The following is a 19,254-nucleotide window of genomic DNA, read 5'->3' as shown; positions in this document are numbered from 1 at the left end:
ATATGGGATACCGAAACTGTGTCAGTGTGCTTTATATATAGTGCATTATGTGCTACCTTATTTTGATTTATAATAAGTATCCTTATGAATTCTGCATTTATGTATATGAAATTTGATAAACTTAATAAAAATATTGGAAAAAGAAAAGAAAAGAAAGAAAGAAAGAAAGAAGAAACCTCCCTGAACACATTTAACAAATTCTACCCCAGGGATGGGCAACCTATGGCGCATTGGATGATTAGAAGTGGCGCATTGCACCCCAGTGATAATGAAAAATTAAGCTACAGTATTAACCAAAAACAGATTTGTAAAAAAAATCTATAACAGGATTGCAAGTAGCTTCGAGCTAGAAATGGGTTTTACTGAGAACAAATATAAAACTTAGCAATTATTTTAGCTATTTTATTATTTTGCGTACATCTTTTAGCGAATGTTATCTTCTTTCAGATTAATCTCTTTTCAATTTAAAAAAAATGTTCAATGAGTCAAACCAGGAAAGAAGGACTTTTGTTCTGCAGTTGTTCCACAACTGTTCAATGCACGTTTGATACTTGTTTGATCGTGAGGCGCCAGGCGTCTGCACCAGCGGGGCGTCGCAGGTTTTTGCCAGTCAGTTTACAATTGACACTCGTACGCTACGGAGTTGTGCTTTGTTCGTCCTTTGTGAACATCCGCAGTTTTTTTAAAACTTTTTCAAAAATTAGGCCTTGTTTTTACATTCAGTGACCCATCACAGGGCAAAACAAAGTGAGCAAAAGAAAAGCAGAAAGTGATAGTAAGCGTGAATTCAATGAACAGTGGGAAAGTGAGTTCTTATTTATAGCGGGTCCGTCAGGAAAACCATTGTGCATTGTTTGTGAAAACACTTTCTCACATAATAGAAGACATGATCTTAATAGACGCTGTAAAACACAACATCAGACTGAAATAGAAGGAAAACTGAAGCTAGTGCTTGGGTCGGAGTTACGGAAAGAATATGTGACTAAGAAAAAGGAAGAAATCAAAAGAAGACAAAATATATTTGTTAAAAGCCTCACTAAGGTAAATAATGTTTATCTTGTTTTTATATTTTATCTTGTTTTTATATTAAATCAATGTATCATGGAAAGATGCTAAATATGTCCATATTAACATATTTTCACAGAGTAAATGCAAGTTGGCTCTTTCCAGTTAGATTAGGAGAGATAAATATGAGAGGACATGGCTTTAGGGCGAAAGTGGAAAGGTTTAGGGGGAACATTAGGGGGGACTTCTTCACTCAGAGAGTGGTGAGACTGTGGAACGGGCTGCCGTGGTAAATGCGGGCTCACTCTTAAGTTTTAAGAATAAATTGGATAGATACATGGATGGGAGAGGTCTGGTGGGTTATGGACTGGGTGCAGGTCAATGGGACTAGTGGAATAAAGTTTTGGCACAGACTAGAAGGGCCGAATGGCCTGATTTCGGTGCTGTAGTATTTTATGGTTCTTTATACGACACTGGTCAGGCTGCACTTGGAGTATTGCCAACAGTTTTGGACCCCATACCTCAGAAAGAATGGGTTGTCATTGGAGAGAGTCCAGAGGAGGTTCACGAGGATGATTCCGGGAATGAAGGGGTTAACATACAAGGAGTGTTTGGCAACTTTGAGCCGGACCCACTGGAATTACGAATAATGCGGGGTGAGGAGAGGGGATCTCATTGAAACCTACCAAATGTTGAAATGACCAGATAAGGTGGATGTGGAGAGGATGTTCACTGATGGGCGTGTCCAGAACGAGAGGGCACAGCTCAAAAATGAGGGGCGACTTTTCAAAACTGAGGCAAGGAGGATTTTTTTTACAGCCAGAGAGTAGTGAATCTCTGTCACAGGCTGCCGTGGAGGCCAAGTCCGTGGGTATGTTAAAGGCGGAATTTGATAGTTTCCGGATTGATCAGGGCATCAAAGGGTCCGGCGAGAAGGCTGGTTTATGGGGTTCAGTGGGATCCGGGATCACCCATGATGGATTCTGCTCCTTTGTCTTGGGGTTTTAAGGACTTCCACCTCCCCGACCCGCCTAGCCCTCGCTCTCCCGATTCTCCTGAGCAGACGGGTTCGCCGTTCCGGCTCCGGCAACAACAACGAGGCGGAGCCAATCTCGGGGCCGTGAGCCGGCCGGTAGCTGCGGGTCTCCCCCTCACTGACTGCGCTAGGAAAGAGGAAAGTGACCCACTTTGTCCGGGCGGTTCCCGTGCGGTGACATGTTCCCGAGCCCCACTCACCCGATTAGCTTCCTCACGCAGAACTCCCTCCCCACTCCTTGTGGGGAAGTTTGTAACGAGCGCTCAGCAGTAACGTGGAGTAAGCGACTCAGAGCAGAACTTTCTTGGTCAGGAGCACCACAAAGTCGGCACACGGCAGCTGCCAGAGGAAAAAGTAAAACTAATTTTAATTTTCTACAAAACAGATGCAGTTAAATAGGCGGGACGAAAAGGGTGAAACTGTGTCGGGGATTGGAGAGAACAATACCAGCCCAACAACTCCTCTTGTGCTCCTCCCCCTTTTCTTCCTTCTCTGGCTTTCTGCCCTCTCCGTTATATTCCCCGTTCTCCAGCCCTGTATTTCTTTCACCAATCAATTTCCCAGCTGCTTCACCCCTCCCCCTTCCTGTTTCATCTATCATATGTTAATCCTGAAGAAGGGTCTCGGCCTGAAATGTCGACTGTACCTCTTCCTATAGATGTTGCTTGGCCTGCTGCGTTCACCAGCATTTTTTGTGTGTGGTGCTTGAATTTCCAGCATCTGCAGCTTTCCTCGTCTTTTCATCTATTACCTTGTGTTTCTCTTTCCCCTCTCCACCGTTTAACCCACGCTGTTTTCTGTGCGGACCCCTCCCTGTGCGACTTCCTTGTGCCTTTGTCCCTCCCCACTGATCTCCCTCCTGGCACTTATCCTTGCAAGCGGAACAAGTGCTACACCTGCCCTTTTGCCTCCTCTGTCACTACTATTCAGGGCCCTAAACAGTCCTTCTAGGTGAGGTGACACTTCACCTGTGAGTCTGTTGGGTTTATATACTGTGTCCGGTGGCCCAGGTGTGGTCTCCTCTAAATCAGTGAGACCACTCCACCAAGCACCTATGTTCTACCAGCCAGAAAAAGCAGGATCTCCCAGTGGCCACCTATTTTAATTCCACTTCCCATTCCCATCCTGATATGTCTATCCATGTCCTCCTCCACTATTGTGCTGAGGCCACAATGAGGTTGGAGGAACAACACTTTATATTCTGTCTGGGTCGCCTCCAACCTGATGGCATGAACATTGATTTCTCAAACTTCTGGTAATAACCCCCTCCCCTTCACCATCTCCCATCCCCTTTTCCCTCTCTCATCTTTTCTCCTTACGCACCCATCACCTCCCTCTGGTGCTCCTCTCCCCCTCCCCCCTTTTATTTCTTCCATGGTGTCCTTCAATCAATGTCTCAGCTCTTTACTTCATCCCTCCCCCTTCAGGTTTCACCTATCACCTGGTGTCTCTCTTCCCCCCCCCCAACTTAAAGCTACTCCTCGGGTTTTTTCCCCAGTGCAACCAAAGGGTTTAGGCCTGGAACGTTGACTGTACACTTTCTGTTGATGCTGCCTGACCTGCTGAGTTCCTCCAGGAGTTTGTGTGTGTTTATTGCCCTGAGAACCTGTCTGTTTCATTGTTGAAAGTCAAAGTAACCTCTATCAGGACTCTGGGATGTAGTCCGTCTGGTCTAGGTGACTTATCCACCTCAAGATCTTTGAGTTTGCCGAGCACTTTTTCCTTTTTAATCACAATTGCACTCACCCCTCCTCCCTAACACTCATGGACCTCTGGCACACTGCTGGTGTCTTCCACAGTGAAGACTGATGCAAAGTACCCATTCGGTTCACCTGCCATTTCTTTGTCCTACATTACTACCTCAGCAGCATCATCTTTCAATGGTCCAATATCAGCTGTCAACTCCCTTTTACTCTTTATATAACTGAAATAACTTTTGGTAACCTGCTTTATATTATTGGCTAGTCTGCCCTCATTTTTCATCTTTTCCCTTCTTATAGCTTTTCTAATTTCCTTTTGCTGGATTTTAAAAGCTTGTCAATCATCCAGTATCCCACTCACTTTTGCTACCTTATACACACTTTATTTGGCTTCTATGCAGGCCTTAACTTCCCTTGTCAGCCATGGCTGCCTGTCCCTGCCATTTGAGAGCTAATTATTCTGTGGGACATATCTATCCTGCGCCTTGTGAACTACTCCCATCTCTGTTCTGCTGTCATCCCCACCAGTATCCTCCTCCGATCCTCCTGGCAAAGCTCCTGTCTCACGCATCTGAAATTCCCTTTATTTCATTGTGATACTGAAACTCCTATCCTTGCGATCAAATAGTAACCTGATTTTCCCAATCCCCTTGCATATTGAAGTCCCCCATTACACTCGTGTAATTACCCTTATTGCGTGCTTTTTCCAACTCCCTTTGCAATCTCAACCCCACATCTTGGCTACTATTTGGAGGCCTATATATGATCCCCATAATGTTTTCTTAACCCTTGCAGTTTCTTATCTCCACCCACAAAGATTCAACATTCTCTGATCATTTGACAAATAATGTTAGTCTTCATCATTTCAAAAGACAACTAATTAAGAAGAATAAACATCTACAAGATAAAATGTGACCGTAGACTTATCAAACCTCTGCATCCTCATCCTGATATAATGGAACAAGGTTTTCAGTAACATAACACAATGTAATATACAATGGTGTAACATAGAGTAGGGACTGCATCATACATATGGTACACATAGCAGTAATTGATTGGATGTCAGAAAATATAGAAAACACTTGTTCGACGACTATTTACCTGTAAGTTCTGACTAGGTTCTGGATTTGATGACAGACATAATTTTAAACATTTTATTCATTCTCTGATCCTATGTCACCTCTTTCTAGATATGTAATTCCATCTCTTACCAACGGAGCCACACCACGGCCTATGCCTTCCTGCCTGTCCTTTCAATACAATGGATATCCTTTGATGTTAAGCAGAAGGAACTGAGAAAAGGGAATGGCATTTCATTTTTAAAATAACTATCTGCTTCCATTATCACTCCCAGCAGCCTGTGTATGTAACCTAAAATTTACCCCAAACATTTCCATTAAATTTTCTCCTTTTCATCTTAAATATAAGTATTTGGCATTTATAAGCTGGGAAAATGATTCTGACTGTCATGTAGAACACAACAGCATTGAACAGTTACTTTGTTTGATCTAGTCTGTCGAACTGTTACTGTGCCTTGTCCCATTGACCTGCAAGTCCATGAAGGACCATCGCCCTCAGATTAAGGGTGAAAGGTGAAACATTTAAAGGGAACCTGAGGGGGAACTTGGGAACTGAGGAAGGAGGCTGGTCGAGGACTATATCTACAGCATTCTGCCACCCACACGGGACCTTCCACAATACTTCTACCGACACAACCGATTGACGGGTGATTCAATAGCCACTGCTCTACACACCGTCCTTACACCAGGAGAAGAGCAATGCTTGTGTGAGAATGCTGTTCTTGGACTACAGTTCATCATTCAACACCACAATTCCCTCCAGGCTTTACAAGATGATGCTCAGAGACCTCGGCCTTCACTCTGCCTTGTGCAGCTGGATCCTGGACTTCCTGTCAGATTGCCTGCAGGTGGTAAGAGTGGGCTCCCTCACCTCTGCCCCACTGACCCTCAACACAGGACTGTGTTCTAAGTGCCCTCCTTTACTCTCTTACCACTCCAATCTGCTAATTAAATTTGCAGATGATACAACATTGATTGGCCTTATCTCAAATAATAATGAGGCAGGCTGCAGTAACGAAGTCATCGCCCGGACACAGTGGTGTCAAAAAAACAACCTCTCCCTCAATGTCGCAAATACAAAGGATCCGGTTTCAGACTACATGAGGAATGGAGACAGGCATTCTATAGGCATCAATGGATCTGGGGTTGAGAGGGTGAACAGCTTTAAGTTCCTCAGCATAAACATCACCGAGGATCTCACGTGGTCTGTACGTACTGCCTGTGTGGTGAAAAAGGCACAATAGCACCTCTGTCACCTCAGGCAGTTGAAGAAGTTTGGCATCAAACATAGAAAACTTACAGCACAATACAGGCCCCCTTCAGCCCACAAAGTTGTGTCGAACATGTCCCTACCTTAGAAATTACTAGGCTTACTCATAGCTCTCTATTTTTCTAAGCTCCATGGTAGTGGGTAGTGGCTCCATATGTCACTACTACAGGGCGTGACGACCCTGCCTTACACGAGTCCTGGGCTCAGCTGACTCTGGCTGACAGTACCCGGTACGGGCCCCTATCCAGGGTTACGGATCGCACTGTCTTGTGGGTATTTTCGGGAGAAGACAAAGCTAAGGAGTAAACCCTACACAAATTCGGAGTGGAGCCCCTAAGGCGGTTGGATGACGTATCACGTCACCTCCCGGCAGCTCCTGCAGCCAAGTTGACGCCAAATGTACTGCTTTGCATTCCTCTGGACCACACCCGGGAGGCCGAGAGGGGGATCTTGATGTCTGAGCAGCCCAGGATCTCCATATTCATCGCCAGGTCTGCGTCCCAGAGAGGACTGGCACATCCATTCTCTACTTAGACAGATGGAGCCATTAATTAATTAATTAATGTACCTATCCAAAAGTCTCTTAAAAGACCCTATCGTATCCGCCTCCACCACCATTGCCAGCATCCCATTCCACGCACTCACCACTCTCCGAGTAAAAAACCTACCCCTGACATCGCCTCTGTACCTACTCCCCAGCACCTTAAACCTGTGTACTCTTGTGGCAACCATTTCAGCCCTGGGACAAAGATGAAATTACGACACATCTGGATAGCAGTAACAGGATCGGTCCAAGTCAGCATGGATTTACGAAGGGGAAATCGTGCTTGACCAATCTTCTGGAATTTTTTGAGGATGTAACTCTGAAAATGGACAAGGGAGAGCTAGTGGATGTAGTGTACCTGGACTTTCAGAAAGCCTTTGATCAAGTCCCACATAGGAGATTAGTGGGCAAAATTATGGCACGCGGTATTGGGGGCAGAGTACTGACATGGATTGAAAATTGGCTGGCTGACAGAAAACAAAGTGTAGCGATTAACAGGTCCCTTTCAGAGTGGCAGGCGGTGACCAGTGCGGTACCACGGGGTTCAGTGCTGGGACCACAGCTGTTTACAATATATATTAATGATTTAGAGGAGGAAATTAAAAGTAACATTAGCAAATTTGCCGATGACACAAAGCTGGGTGGCAGTGTGAAATGTGAGGAGGATATTATGAGAATGCAGGTTGACTTGAGCAGGCTGGGTGAGTGGGCAGATACATGGCAGATGCAGTTTATTGTGGATAAATGTGAGGTTATCCAGTTTGGTGGGAAGAACAGGAAGGCAGATTGTTATCTAAATGGAGCCAAGTTAGGAAAAGGGGAAGTACAACAAGATCGAGGTGTTCTTGTACATCAGTCACTGAAAGCAAGCATGCAAGTACAGCAGGCAGTGAAGAAAGCTAAAGGCATGCTGGCCTTCATAACAAGGGGAATTGCGTATAAGAGCAAAGAGGTCCTTCTGCAACTGTACGGGGCCCTGGTGAGAACACACCTGGAGTACTGTGTGCAGTTTTGGTCTCCAAGTTTGAGGAAGGACATTCTTGCTATTGAGGGAGTGCAGCGTAATTTCACAAGGTTAATTCCCGGGATGGCGGGACTGTCATATATCAAAAGATTGGAGCAACTGGGCTTGTATACTCTGGAATTTAGAAGGCTGAGAGGGGATCTTATTGAAACATATAAGATTATTAAGGGATTGGACATGCTGGAGGCAGGAAGCATGTTCCTGCTGATGGGTGAGTCCAGAACCAGAGGCCACAGTTTAAGAATAAGGAGTAGGCGATCTAGAACGGAGTTGAGGAAAAACTTTTTCACCCAGGGAGTGGTGGATATATGGAATGCTCTGCCCCAGAAGGCTGTGGAGGCCAAGTCTCTGGATGCTTTCAAGAAAGAGATGGATAGAGCTCTTAAAGATAGCGGAATCAAAGGTTATGGGGATAAGGCAGGAACTGGATACTGATTGTGGATGATCAGCCATGATCACAGTGAATGGCAGTGCTGGCTTGAAGGGCTGAATGGCCTACTCCTGCACCTATTGTCTATTGACTATTGTCTTTTGTCTATTGCCTCTGACTATCCACATGATCAACGAGTCCCCAAATCTGAAGGACTTTCTACAGGGGCACAATTGGGAGCATCCTGATTGACTGCATCACTGCCTGGTATGGGAACTGTAATTCCCTCAATCACAGGACTCTGCAGAGAGTGGTGCGGACAGCCCAGCGCATCTGTAGATGTGAACTTACCACTATTCAGGACATTTACAGAGACAGGTGCGTAAAAAGGGACCGAAGGATCTTTGGGGACCCAAGTCACCCCCAACCTCAAACTGTTCCAGCTGCTAACGTCTGGGAACTTCCTGCAGCATCAAAGCCAGGACCAACAGGCTCCAGGACAGCTTCTTCCACCAGGCCATCAGACTGATTAATTCATGCTGATGCAATTGTATTTCTATGTTATATTGACTCTCCTGTTGAACATACTATCTATTACAAATTACTATAAATTGCACATTGCACATTTAGATGGAGATGTAACATAAACATTTTTACTCCTCATGTATGTGAAGGATGTAGGTGATTAAAGTCAATTCAATTCAATTCAATTCAATTGATAGATGCTACTTTCAAGTGATAGTGTTTCATGTAGATGTGCTCCATGGTGGGGAGGGCTTTACCCATGATGGACTGGGCTGTATCTACTGCTTTTGTAGGATTTTCCATGGAAGAGTATTATTGTTTCCATACCAAGTTGTGATGCAGCTGGTCAATATACTCTCCGTTACACATCTATACAAGTTTCTCAAAGTTTTAGATGTCAGGACAAATCTTTGCAATCCCCTAAGAAAGTAGAGGCACTGCCATGCTTTCTTCATAATTGCACATACATGCTGGGCCCAGAACAGGCCCTCTGAAATGATAACACTCAGTAATTTAAAGTTGCTAACCTTCTTCACCTCTGATCCTCCGATAAGGACTGGCTCCTGGACCTTCCTTCTCCTGAAATCATCACCTTGCTGACATTGAGTAACAGGTCGTTGTTATGACGACATTCAGCCAGACTTCAAATCTCCCTCTTGTTTGCTGATCCATCACCACCTTTGATTCAACCAATGCCAGTTGTGTCAGTAGTGAAGTTATTTTAAAATGGCATTGGAGCTGTGCTTATCCACACAGTCGTAAGTGTGAAGTGAGTAGAGCAGGGGCTGAGCACACAGACTTGCAGTGCACCTGTGCTGCTGGAGATCGTGGAGGAGCTGTTGTCAATCTGAACTGACTGGGGCCTGCAAGTGAGGAAATCCAGGATCCAACTGCACAAGGATATATATGAAGCAGAGGTCTTGCAGCTTATTGATTAGTTTAGAGGGGATGATGGTACTGAATGCTGAGCTGTAGTTATAAAAGAACATCCTGATGTATGCATCTTAGATGTTCCAGGGGAGAGTGAGGTGCCAATACGATGGCATGTACAGTGGACCTGCTGCTCCGGAAGGGAAATTGGAGCGGATCTAAGCTGCTTCTCAGGCCGGACTTAATATGCTTCATCACTGCGCAAGTGGGCGATAGTCTTTGAGGAACTTCCCATGTCTTCTTGGCCACCGGTATAATTGAAACCTGCTTGAAGAAAGTGGGAACCACATACTGCTGAAGCGAAAGGTTAAAGATTGTAGTGAACACTGTAGTCAGTTAACCAGCACAGGTCTTTATTACTTGGCCAAGTAACCCATTCTCCCTGTACGTGGACATCACCATCTTCTGCTCAGACCTCAGGTCAGTTCACAAATTGATCAGCATCTGCAATCAGTTTGAGTTGGCATCGGGGGCCAGGGTTAACTGAATGAAGAGTGAGGCCATGCTCTTTGGCAACAGACTTTTCGACCCTCTTCCCTCCGGGAGAAGGCTCAGGAGCTTGAAGACTCGTACGGCCAGATTTGGGAACAGCTTCTTTCCAACTGCGATAAGACTGCTGAACGGATCCTGACCCGGATCTGAGCCGTACCCTCCAAATATCCGGACCTGCCTCTCGGTTTTTTTGCACTACCTTACTTTCCATTTTCTATTTTCTATTTATTATTTATAATTTAAATTTTTAATATTTACTATCGATTTGTAATCCAGGGAGCAGGAAGCGCCGAATCAAATATCGCTATGATGATTGTACATTCTAGTATCAATTGTTTGGCGACAATAAAGTATAAAGTATAACTGGCCCAATGCAACAAGTACTGGCTGGAGTGGATTGGGAAGGTAAAAGAGAAACTGGGACTGTGGGAGGGTGCTCCTTGTCAATAACTGGGAAGAACACCTATCAGGTGTGAGGTGCTCTCTGGGCTGCTGTACTTGACACAAATGTGAAACGTCCTCCACTCCTCCTGCTAGGAATCCCCAGAACTGTCTTGAGGTTTATCTGGGGATCCAAGATGGAGTGAGCCAGATGGGTCACAGTGGGTAAGTCCTTGCACAACAGGGGCAAAAACGCACCCAATGTTGCCCTCATCATGGTATAGGGTTCTTCCCTTACTGGACAGGACAAGTCTGAGTTGGATGAAAAAGCTCTTCAATTATTGTAGCAGTTAACACTCCAGTCCTATTGGTTTTAAGGAATGCAATAAATAGTGTGTAATGCATTGACTATGAATGTAAGAAGTTAAAGACATTGTATGGTTTATTTTTGTAAATATTTTTATTAATGAAGTTCATTTTGGTTTATAAAATAGGATCTTACTGTTGCTTACACAGGAGGCAGTAAACAATGTGAAACAGAGTAATAAAGTAAGTGATAGTTTCAATGAAGCAAAATGCTGGAGGAATTCAGCCGGCCAGACAACATCTATGGAAAAGAGTAAACAGTCGACGTTTTGGGCTGAGACCCTTCATCAGTCTGATACAGTTCCCTAACTCATTCCGAAGATGTATGGGATGGGGTTAGTAGCATGCTTTGCTGCCGCCAGAAGCCTAGCGCCCCTGTCCCCAGCACACTGCCGGGCTGTGTTGGTCCTTGATTCAAACAACGCATCACTGAGTACAGTGAATGTGTTTCCATGTACATGCACCAAATAAAGCTAAGCTTTAATATTTAAAATCTATCGTTAATATCACCACACTGTTTTCTATTGGTTACCTTAATTTTATGATGTGAAGAGAAGGGAAAGGGTAAGAGGGGAGACAGAATGGGGAATGGAGCAAAAGAAAAGTGGGAGGGGGAAAATACTGGAATTTAGAGTAATTGATGTTCATGTCTTCAGGTGGAGGCTACCCAGGTGGAATATGAGGTCACCTGGTCTCACCAATCACCTGCCGGCTTGTACTCCTCCCCCACCCCATCTTTTATTCTGTCTTCCTCCTTCCTTTCTATTCCTGATGATGTTTTAGTCCAAAACGTCACCTATCTATTCCCATCCATAAATGGTGCCAGCATTTTGTGTGTGTTGCTCAAAGAACTCCCATATTTACATATTTGTAAGACCATATTTACATATTTATAAGACCATATTTACATATTTATAAGAGCATAAGACTATAAGACATAGGAGCAGAAGAAGGCCATTTGGCCCATTGAGTCTGGTCTGCCATTCAAACAAGGCTGATCCTTTTCCCCCCTCCTCAGCCCTATTCCCCAGCCTTCTCCCTGTAATCCTTGATGCCATATCCAATCAAGAATCTATTAATCTCTGCCTTAAATATACCCACAACCTGGCCTCCACAGATGCATGTGATAACAAATTCAGCACAAATTCACAAATTTCTCCGCATCTCTACCTTAAATGTACGTCCCTCTATCATGAGGCTGTGCCCTCTTGTCCTACACTCCTGAACCATGGAAAACATCCTTTCCATATCTACTCTGTCTAGGCCTTTCAACATTCAAAATGTTTCAATGAGATCCCCTTTCATCCTTCAAAATTCCAGCAAGTACAGACTGAGATCCATCAAATGTTCCTCGTATGATAACCCTTTCCTTCCTGGTGTTATCCTTGTGAACATCCTTTGGACCCTCTCCAACACCAGCACATATTTCAGTCGATGAGGAGCCCAAGACTGTTCGCAATACTCAAGGTGAAGCCTTACCCGTGCCTTATAAAGTCTCAGCAACATATCCCTGCTCTTGTATTCTAGACCTCTTGAAATTAATGCTAAAATTGCATTTGCGTTCCTCACCACTGACTCAACCAGCAAGTTAACCTTTAGGATGTTCAGCTCAAGTACTCCTAAGTCCCTTTGCCTCTCAGATTTTTGGATTTTCTCCCCAGTTAGAAAATAGTCTGCACATTTATTTCTACTACCAAAGTGCACGACCATGCATTTTCCAACATTGTATTTCATTTGCCACTTTCTTCCCCATTCTCCTAATCAGTCTAAGTCCCTCTGCAGCCTATCTGTTTCCTCAACACTACCTGCTCCTCCACCAATCTTCATATTATCTGCAAACTTGGCAACAAAGCCATCCATTCAATCATCTAAATCATTGTAATACAGCATAAAAAGAAGCGGTCGTAACACCAACCCCTGCGGAACACCACTAGTCTCTGGCAGCCAACCAGAAAAGACGCCTTTTATTGCCACTTGCTGCCTCCTACCAATCAGCCAATGCTCTAACCATGTTCGTAACTCTGCTGTAATACCATGGGCTCTTAACTTGGTAAGCAGCCTCATGTGTGGCAACATGTCAAAGGCTTTCTGAAAGTCCAAATATACAACATCCACTGCACTCCTTTATCCATCCTACTTGCAACCTCCTCCAAGAATTCCAACAGGTTCATCAGGCAAGATTTTTGTCCTATCTTGTCCTGTGTCACAAAGTACTCCATAACCTCAACAATTGAGTCAAACATCTTCCCAATCACTGAGGTCAGGCTTACTGCCGCCTTCCTCCCTTCTTAAAGAGTGGAGTGACATTTGTAATTTTCCAGCCATCTGGCACCATGCAAGAGTCCAACTATTTTTGAAAGGTCATTGCTAATGCCTCCACAATCTCTAACACTACCTCTTTCAGAACCCTAGGGTGCAGTTCATCTGCTCCGGCTGACTTATGTACCCTTAGGTCTTTCAGCTTTTTGAGCACCTTCTACCTTGTAATAGTAACTGCACTCACTTTTCTTCCTTCACACACTACAACATCTGGCACACTGCTAGTGTCCTCCACAGTGAAGACTGATGCAAAATACTCAATTAGTTCATCTGAGATTTCCTTATCCCCTGTTATTATTTCTATGGCCTCATTTTCCAGCAGTCCTATATCCTCTCTCATTTCTCTTTTATTTTTTACATACTTGACAATGCTTTTACTATCAAGTTTGATATTGTTTGCTAGCTTGCTTTTATATTTCATCTTTTCCTTTCTAATGATTCTTTTAGTTACTCTCTGTAGGTTTTTAAAAGATTCCCAATCCTCTATCTACCAGCTAATCTTCGCTTTGTGGTATGCCCTTTCTTTAGTTTTTACATTAGATTTGACTTCCCATGTCAGCCACGGTTGTACAATTTTGCCATTTGAGTATGTCTTTGTTTTTGGAATACATCTGTCCTACACCTTCCTCATTTTTCCCATAAACTCAAGCCATTGCTGCTCTGCTGACATCCCTGCCAGCAGCTCCTTCCAATTTACTCTCACCAACACCTCTCTCATACCACTGTAATTTCTCTTACTCCACTGAAATACGGCTACATCAGACTTTACTTTCTCCCTATCAAATTTCAAGTTGAACTCAATCATATTTTGATTACTGGCTCCTCAGGGTTCTTTTACCTTAAGCTCCCTAACTGCCTCTGGTTCATTACACAACACCCAATCCAGTATTTCTGATCCCATAGTAGGCTCGACGACAAACTGCTATAAAAAGCCATCTTGTAGGCATTCAACAGCCTCACTCTCTTGAGATCCATTACCAACCTAATTTTCCCAACACACCTGCATATTTAAATCTCCCATGACTATCATAACATTGCCCTTTTGACATGTCTTTTTTTTAAATTTCTCATTGAAATCTGTGGTCTACCTCCCAGCTACTGTTGGAAGGACTGCATAAAATTACCATCAGGGTCCTTTTACCTGTGCAGTTTCTCAACTCAACCCACAAGGATTCAACATCTTCCAGTCCTTTGTCACATCTTTCTGATTTGATGCCATTCTTTACCAGAAGGGCCACACTACCCCCTCTAGCTACCTTCCTATCACTCCGATATAACGTGTAACCTTGGACATTCAGCTCCCAACTACAACCATCAGCCACGATTCAGTCATGGCCACAACATCATACCTGACAACCTGTAATAGTGTAACAAGATCATTCACCTTATTTCTTGTTCTCCATACATTAAGATATAACACTTTGAGTACTGTATTTGCTACCCTTTTTGATTCTGTTCACCTAATGCACTGATACTCACCCCCGCAGGCTGCAATTTTGTCCTATCATCTGCCTGCCCTTCCTGACAATCTGACTGCATGCTATCTTTGCTTTTTGCCATCTGTCCTAACCTGAGTTCCTTCATTTTGGTTCCCACCCCCTTGCTAAATTAGTTTAAACCCTCCCCAGCAGCTCGAATAAACCCACCCGCGAAAATATTGGCTCTCCTCAGGTTCATGTGCAACCCACCCGTTATGTACAGATTATGCCTCCCCCAGAAGAGACCCCAATGATCTAAGAACCCAAGCCCTGTCCCTGCCCCAGCTTCTCAGCCACACATACTGATCCATATTGCACAGACCTCCTGTGTTAAATGACACTATTTTTAGAACGCTTAGCAGGTTTTGATTCCTGCATAGAACAGATTTTCAGCCATCTCTTCTGATGTGTTGTGTGAAAGAAAGGGTAAAGCTTCTCAGAGAATTTCTCATTGAATGTGTAGAGGAAAGACTTAGTATTTGCATCGTAAAATGAAACTATCCCAGTATCATAATTAAGATAAACTGCTATCTTCCTGGGAATCTCGTGATAAGAGATATCCAATTTTTCAGTATCGTTTGCATGGATTTCTTTCTCATTTTGTCCAATGGACCAGAATTTATTCGCTGGTTTTAATATAAGGTCACCCTTTCTATCTGCATTCTCTCCAGCAATTCCGAGAGACCACTTGTGATTTCCCGCAACTTCTACCTCCCAATAATGTTTCCCCGATGTAAATCCATCGGATCCCAACACACATTCCCAGCCTGTAAACCTCTCCACATTTTCAGAAACAGTTGTCTGGGAGTTCGTCAGTCTCACACTCTTCTGATCCTTAGATATCTCCAATTGTTGATGTGCTGTTTCAGTGTCCAGTTTTACAGAGGCTGCAAGAAATGGGAAAAATTGATAACAGTTATAATGTAGGTTATAAGCTGAGAGTAACCAGCAGCAACATTAAATGAAAACATCAAATTCAAAGCAAATTTATTATCAAATTACATATATGTCACAGTAGTATAGCAATTAGTTCACCACTATGACAGCTCAGGGCATTACGGAGTTCAGGGTTCAATTCCAGTGCCGTTTGTATGTTCGCCCCATTAACTGGTTAGTACATTAATTGGTCATCTTAAAAGTTGTCCTGTAATTAGGCTAGAGCACTAGATGGATGGGTTGCACTTGAACTGAAATGGGAAGGGAACCAATATCCTGGCCAGGAGGTTTGCTAATGCTACTCGGGACGGTTTATACTAGTTTTGCAGGGGGCTGGGAACCGGAGCACCGGGTCAGAGCATAATGAGGCATTATGCATTCCTGCTCATTGCAAGGGAAAAATTGGACGCAGTCTGGTAGTTGGAGACAAAGCTCAGTAACAATTTGGAAAGAGATGACTTCTGATATGTTGCTGAGCAGCTGAGATCCAAAGAGACTGAGGTAGCAATGTGATCAGTGAATGAGATAAATAGAAACAAGCATGCAATCCGGAAGGAATGGAGGGCAACAAGAGTCAGGCAGAGAGAGGATGACAGATGCTGAGGTACATTTGTGGGTGGGTCTCACTCTCACTGCAGGGGAAACCCTGGAGTTCTCAAGAGCTGGTGTTGCAGCTCTTCATTTCTGGCTCCTGGGAAAGTTACATCCCTGCAGCTGCCACCAACTGGCCATTGATTCCAGCTGGAACATTTAGACGGTGCATATCCTGCTTCCTGTTACACCAACTGTGTTTGAAGCCCCTTCAGCATACTAAATCAGAAACTACGAAGTACCCATTATGAGTGTTGAGAGGGATCTTTTCAAATACACATTCCGGTGCTTATGGATCAAGATGGATCATCAAGATGGTGCCCATGTTGGGCAACTCTTTGTGTGCACCTCCGATTGGAATCATCAAATATTCCCACTCAAGATTACCACAGCTGAAGTCCACAGTCACAGCCATAGGTACTTCAGTAATCACATCATTTTAAGATGTAAAAATTCTATCCAGACTCATAATTGGTGGATCCAAGAATGCAGAGCCAGGTCATGAGTGCAATTCCCCTTTCAGAAAATAGACTGCAGAAGCCGAGCTGGTCTACCCAGGTAGGATTAAAACACAGAGCTTTAGAGCTCCACTCCTGACTGTCCTGCTGGTGAAGTACAGTTTCTGGAAAATAAAACTGAAGACCACAGAGCAAGGTTGCTGTACCAGAGAGACGTCAGGAAATGACTGCTATGTACTTTGCTTCACAGAAATATGGCTATCACCCTCCATTTTGGATGCAGCTTCACCATTCTCCGCAAAGACAGGACTGCTCTGTCATCGAAAAGCAGCGGAGGTGGAATATGCTGTTACGTACCCCGTAACTGGGTTGCCAAACCAGCAGAAATGGATCACTCAGTTGGAGTCTGGATCACTAGAACTAAGAAAGTTTTATTAAAGAAATAAGCAAAACAGTAATCGAAAGGATAATAAATGCAACAGTTCAGCAATGAAAAACACACATGTGCACAGAATTAAGATAACAGGATCAATCAAGCTCTATCGTTGTCTAGGGGTAAATGACCAATTTCAAAGTGACGCAAAGTTCAGTCCAATTTAGTTCAGTTCGCAGTAATCGTTGCCGTGGCGATAGACAATGTGGGGGGAAGGAGAGAGAGAACAAGAACGAATGATCATTCAAAACGGCTTCCACTCACGGACCTGCGATATTGTTCACAAGCAGCTTTCCGGGCAGGTCCTTGGTGATGTCACCTGAGGTCACCGACTGTGACCCCTCCTCCAGATGTGGTCGATCCTCTGCAGTGAACCCGGCACCCAAGCAAGGGCGGACACACACCGGGTTCCCGCTGATCGTACCTTTCCACCCCGTGCGTTTAAGGCTTGGTTCCGCCACCAGCCTTCCAAAACGACTCCTGCCGACCTGCGGGGGGGCACCGCTTCCAGGGTCTCGTTACCTCGTGGTGTCGTGTGTGGCCTGCCTTAGCGAACCTGTCCCTTTTTATCCCCCTGCTGGGGTATCGCCTGTCCATCACTTCAAACGGTTCAGGGTTCAAAGGGGGAGCCGCTCTTGACAATACCCAGACTGATGGTTCCTTCATTAACATCTTCATTAACATCTCCAAATGCTTCATTGTGTTCCTTCCCTCTCCCTCCCCTGAGGACAGGTGGCAGACCAACTGGTGCTAGCCCAGGCCAGCAAACATCTTAATTTATGTGTATTCTCATCACAATGCTTTATGATTAACTCATTGTGGTGCACAAAGGTGGTAGTTCTGTCCCAGTCCTGCTCACCCAATCTGGAACATCTGGCAGTCAAATATCATCATTTTAATCTGCCGAGGGAATTTTCTGCTAAAATTCTGGTAGTTGTGTACATTCCACATCAGGCCAATGTCAGGGAATCACTGGAGGGGATAAGCTCTATATTCAGCAAGCACAAAAAAACACATCCTGACGTCGTCGCTATCATTGTCCCTGGTTCTTTAACCAGGCCAACCTGAAGAAGTCTCTGAATAACTACCAACAAAATATCACCTGTGGAACACCAGGAGCCAACAAACATGACTACTGTTGTACAACCATCAAGAATGCTTACAATGCCACTCACACCCACACTTTGGAAAGTCTGATCACCTGACTGTACTTCTACTCCCAGTGTATAGACAGAGACTAGCAGCAACAGTGGTGAGGACCAAGAATGCATGGACAAGAGAGGCAGAAAAGTGCTTACAGGACCGCTTTAAGTCGGTGGACCAGACAATATTCAAGGATTTATCTTTGAATCTGAACGAGTATGGCACAGTTGTCACCGACTTCATCAAGACCTGCATGGATGAGTGTATGCCTTCAAGATCATACAAAAGCTGTTGATGAACCAGGAGATTCATAGTCTGCTGAGGACCAGATCTCTGACATTAAAGAATGATGATCCAGAATTATCCAAGGTCCATGTACGATCTATGGAAGCCTATTTTAAGACCAAAAAAGCAATTCCAATTGAGGTTATAGATGGAATCAGATGTACATCATCTGTGGCAGGGTTTCTTCCTATGAAGCAAAAGCTATCATCATGTGTGGCTGGGATGCTTCACTCCGAGAAGAACTTGATGCCTCTTATGCACACTTTGAAAGGGAGAATAAAACTACAATTGTGCAAATCCATAAATCATACAGTGACCCTGTGATCTCCACCTTGGAAGCTGATGTCGGAACATTTTTCAAGAGGGTGAAAAAACTTCGGGTGTCAGGACCTGATGGTGTACCTGGCAGGGCTCTGAAAACCTGTGCCAACCAACTAGCAGGAGTGTTCAAGGACATCTTCGATCTCTCACTGCTGCAGTCAGTTCCACATCTGCTTCATAAGGACGACAATCATACCAGTGCCAAGAAGAGCAGGGTGAGCTGGCAATGACTATTTCGAAGTGGCTCTCACATCTACTGTGAAGTGCTTTGAGCGATTGGTCATAACTAGAATCAACTCCTGCTTAAGCAGGGACCTGGACCCACTGAAAGTTGCCAATTGTCATAATCAGTCTACAGCAGATGAGATCTCACTGGCTCCCCAATCAGCCTTAGATCATCTGAGCAATAGTAGTACTTACGTCAGGCTGCTGTTTATTAATTACAGCAGAAGCATACCCTTCATTCTAATCAACAAGCTCCAAACCCTGGACCTTCCTCTGCTCCTTGACTTCCTCACTGGGTGACAAAAGCCTGTGCAGATTGGAAATAACATTGTCCTCCTCGTGG

General features: G+C 44.3%; 1 protein-coding gene across 1 annotated transcript in view; it reads right to left on the bottom strand.

Moving 5' to 3' along the window:
* LOC134346438 (uncharacterized) overlaps window positions 1–19,254 on the bottom strand; it is a 182,751-nt gene that overhangs the window by 119,848 nt on the left and 43,649 nt on the right. Inside the window, exons 9-10 of the mRNA XM_063047807.1 lie at window positions 14,852–15,406; window positions 2,242–2,303 (exon numbers count right to left, since the gene is read on the bottom strand). Of these exons, the coding sequence (XP_062903877.1) occupies window positions 2,242–2,303; window positions 14,852–15,406 (617 nt within the window). The remainder of the gene's footprint in view (window positions 1–2,241; window positions 2,304–14,851; window positions 15,407–19,254) is intronic.

Source organism: Mobula hypostoma, chromosome 5, assembly GCF_963921235.1.
Source record: "Mobula hypostoma chromosome 5, sMobHyp1.1, whole genome shotgun sequence".
Taxonomy (NCBI): domain Eukaryota; kingdom Metazoa; phylum Chordata; class Chondrichthyes; order Myliobatiformes; family Myliobatidae; genus Mobula; species Mobula hypostoma.
Note: the sequence above shows the minus strand (reverse complement) of the source record. Positions and strands in the feature narration are given on the sequence as shown.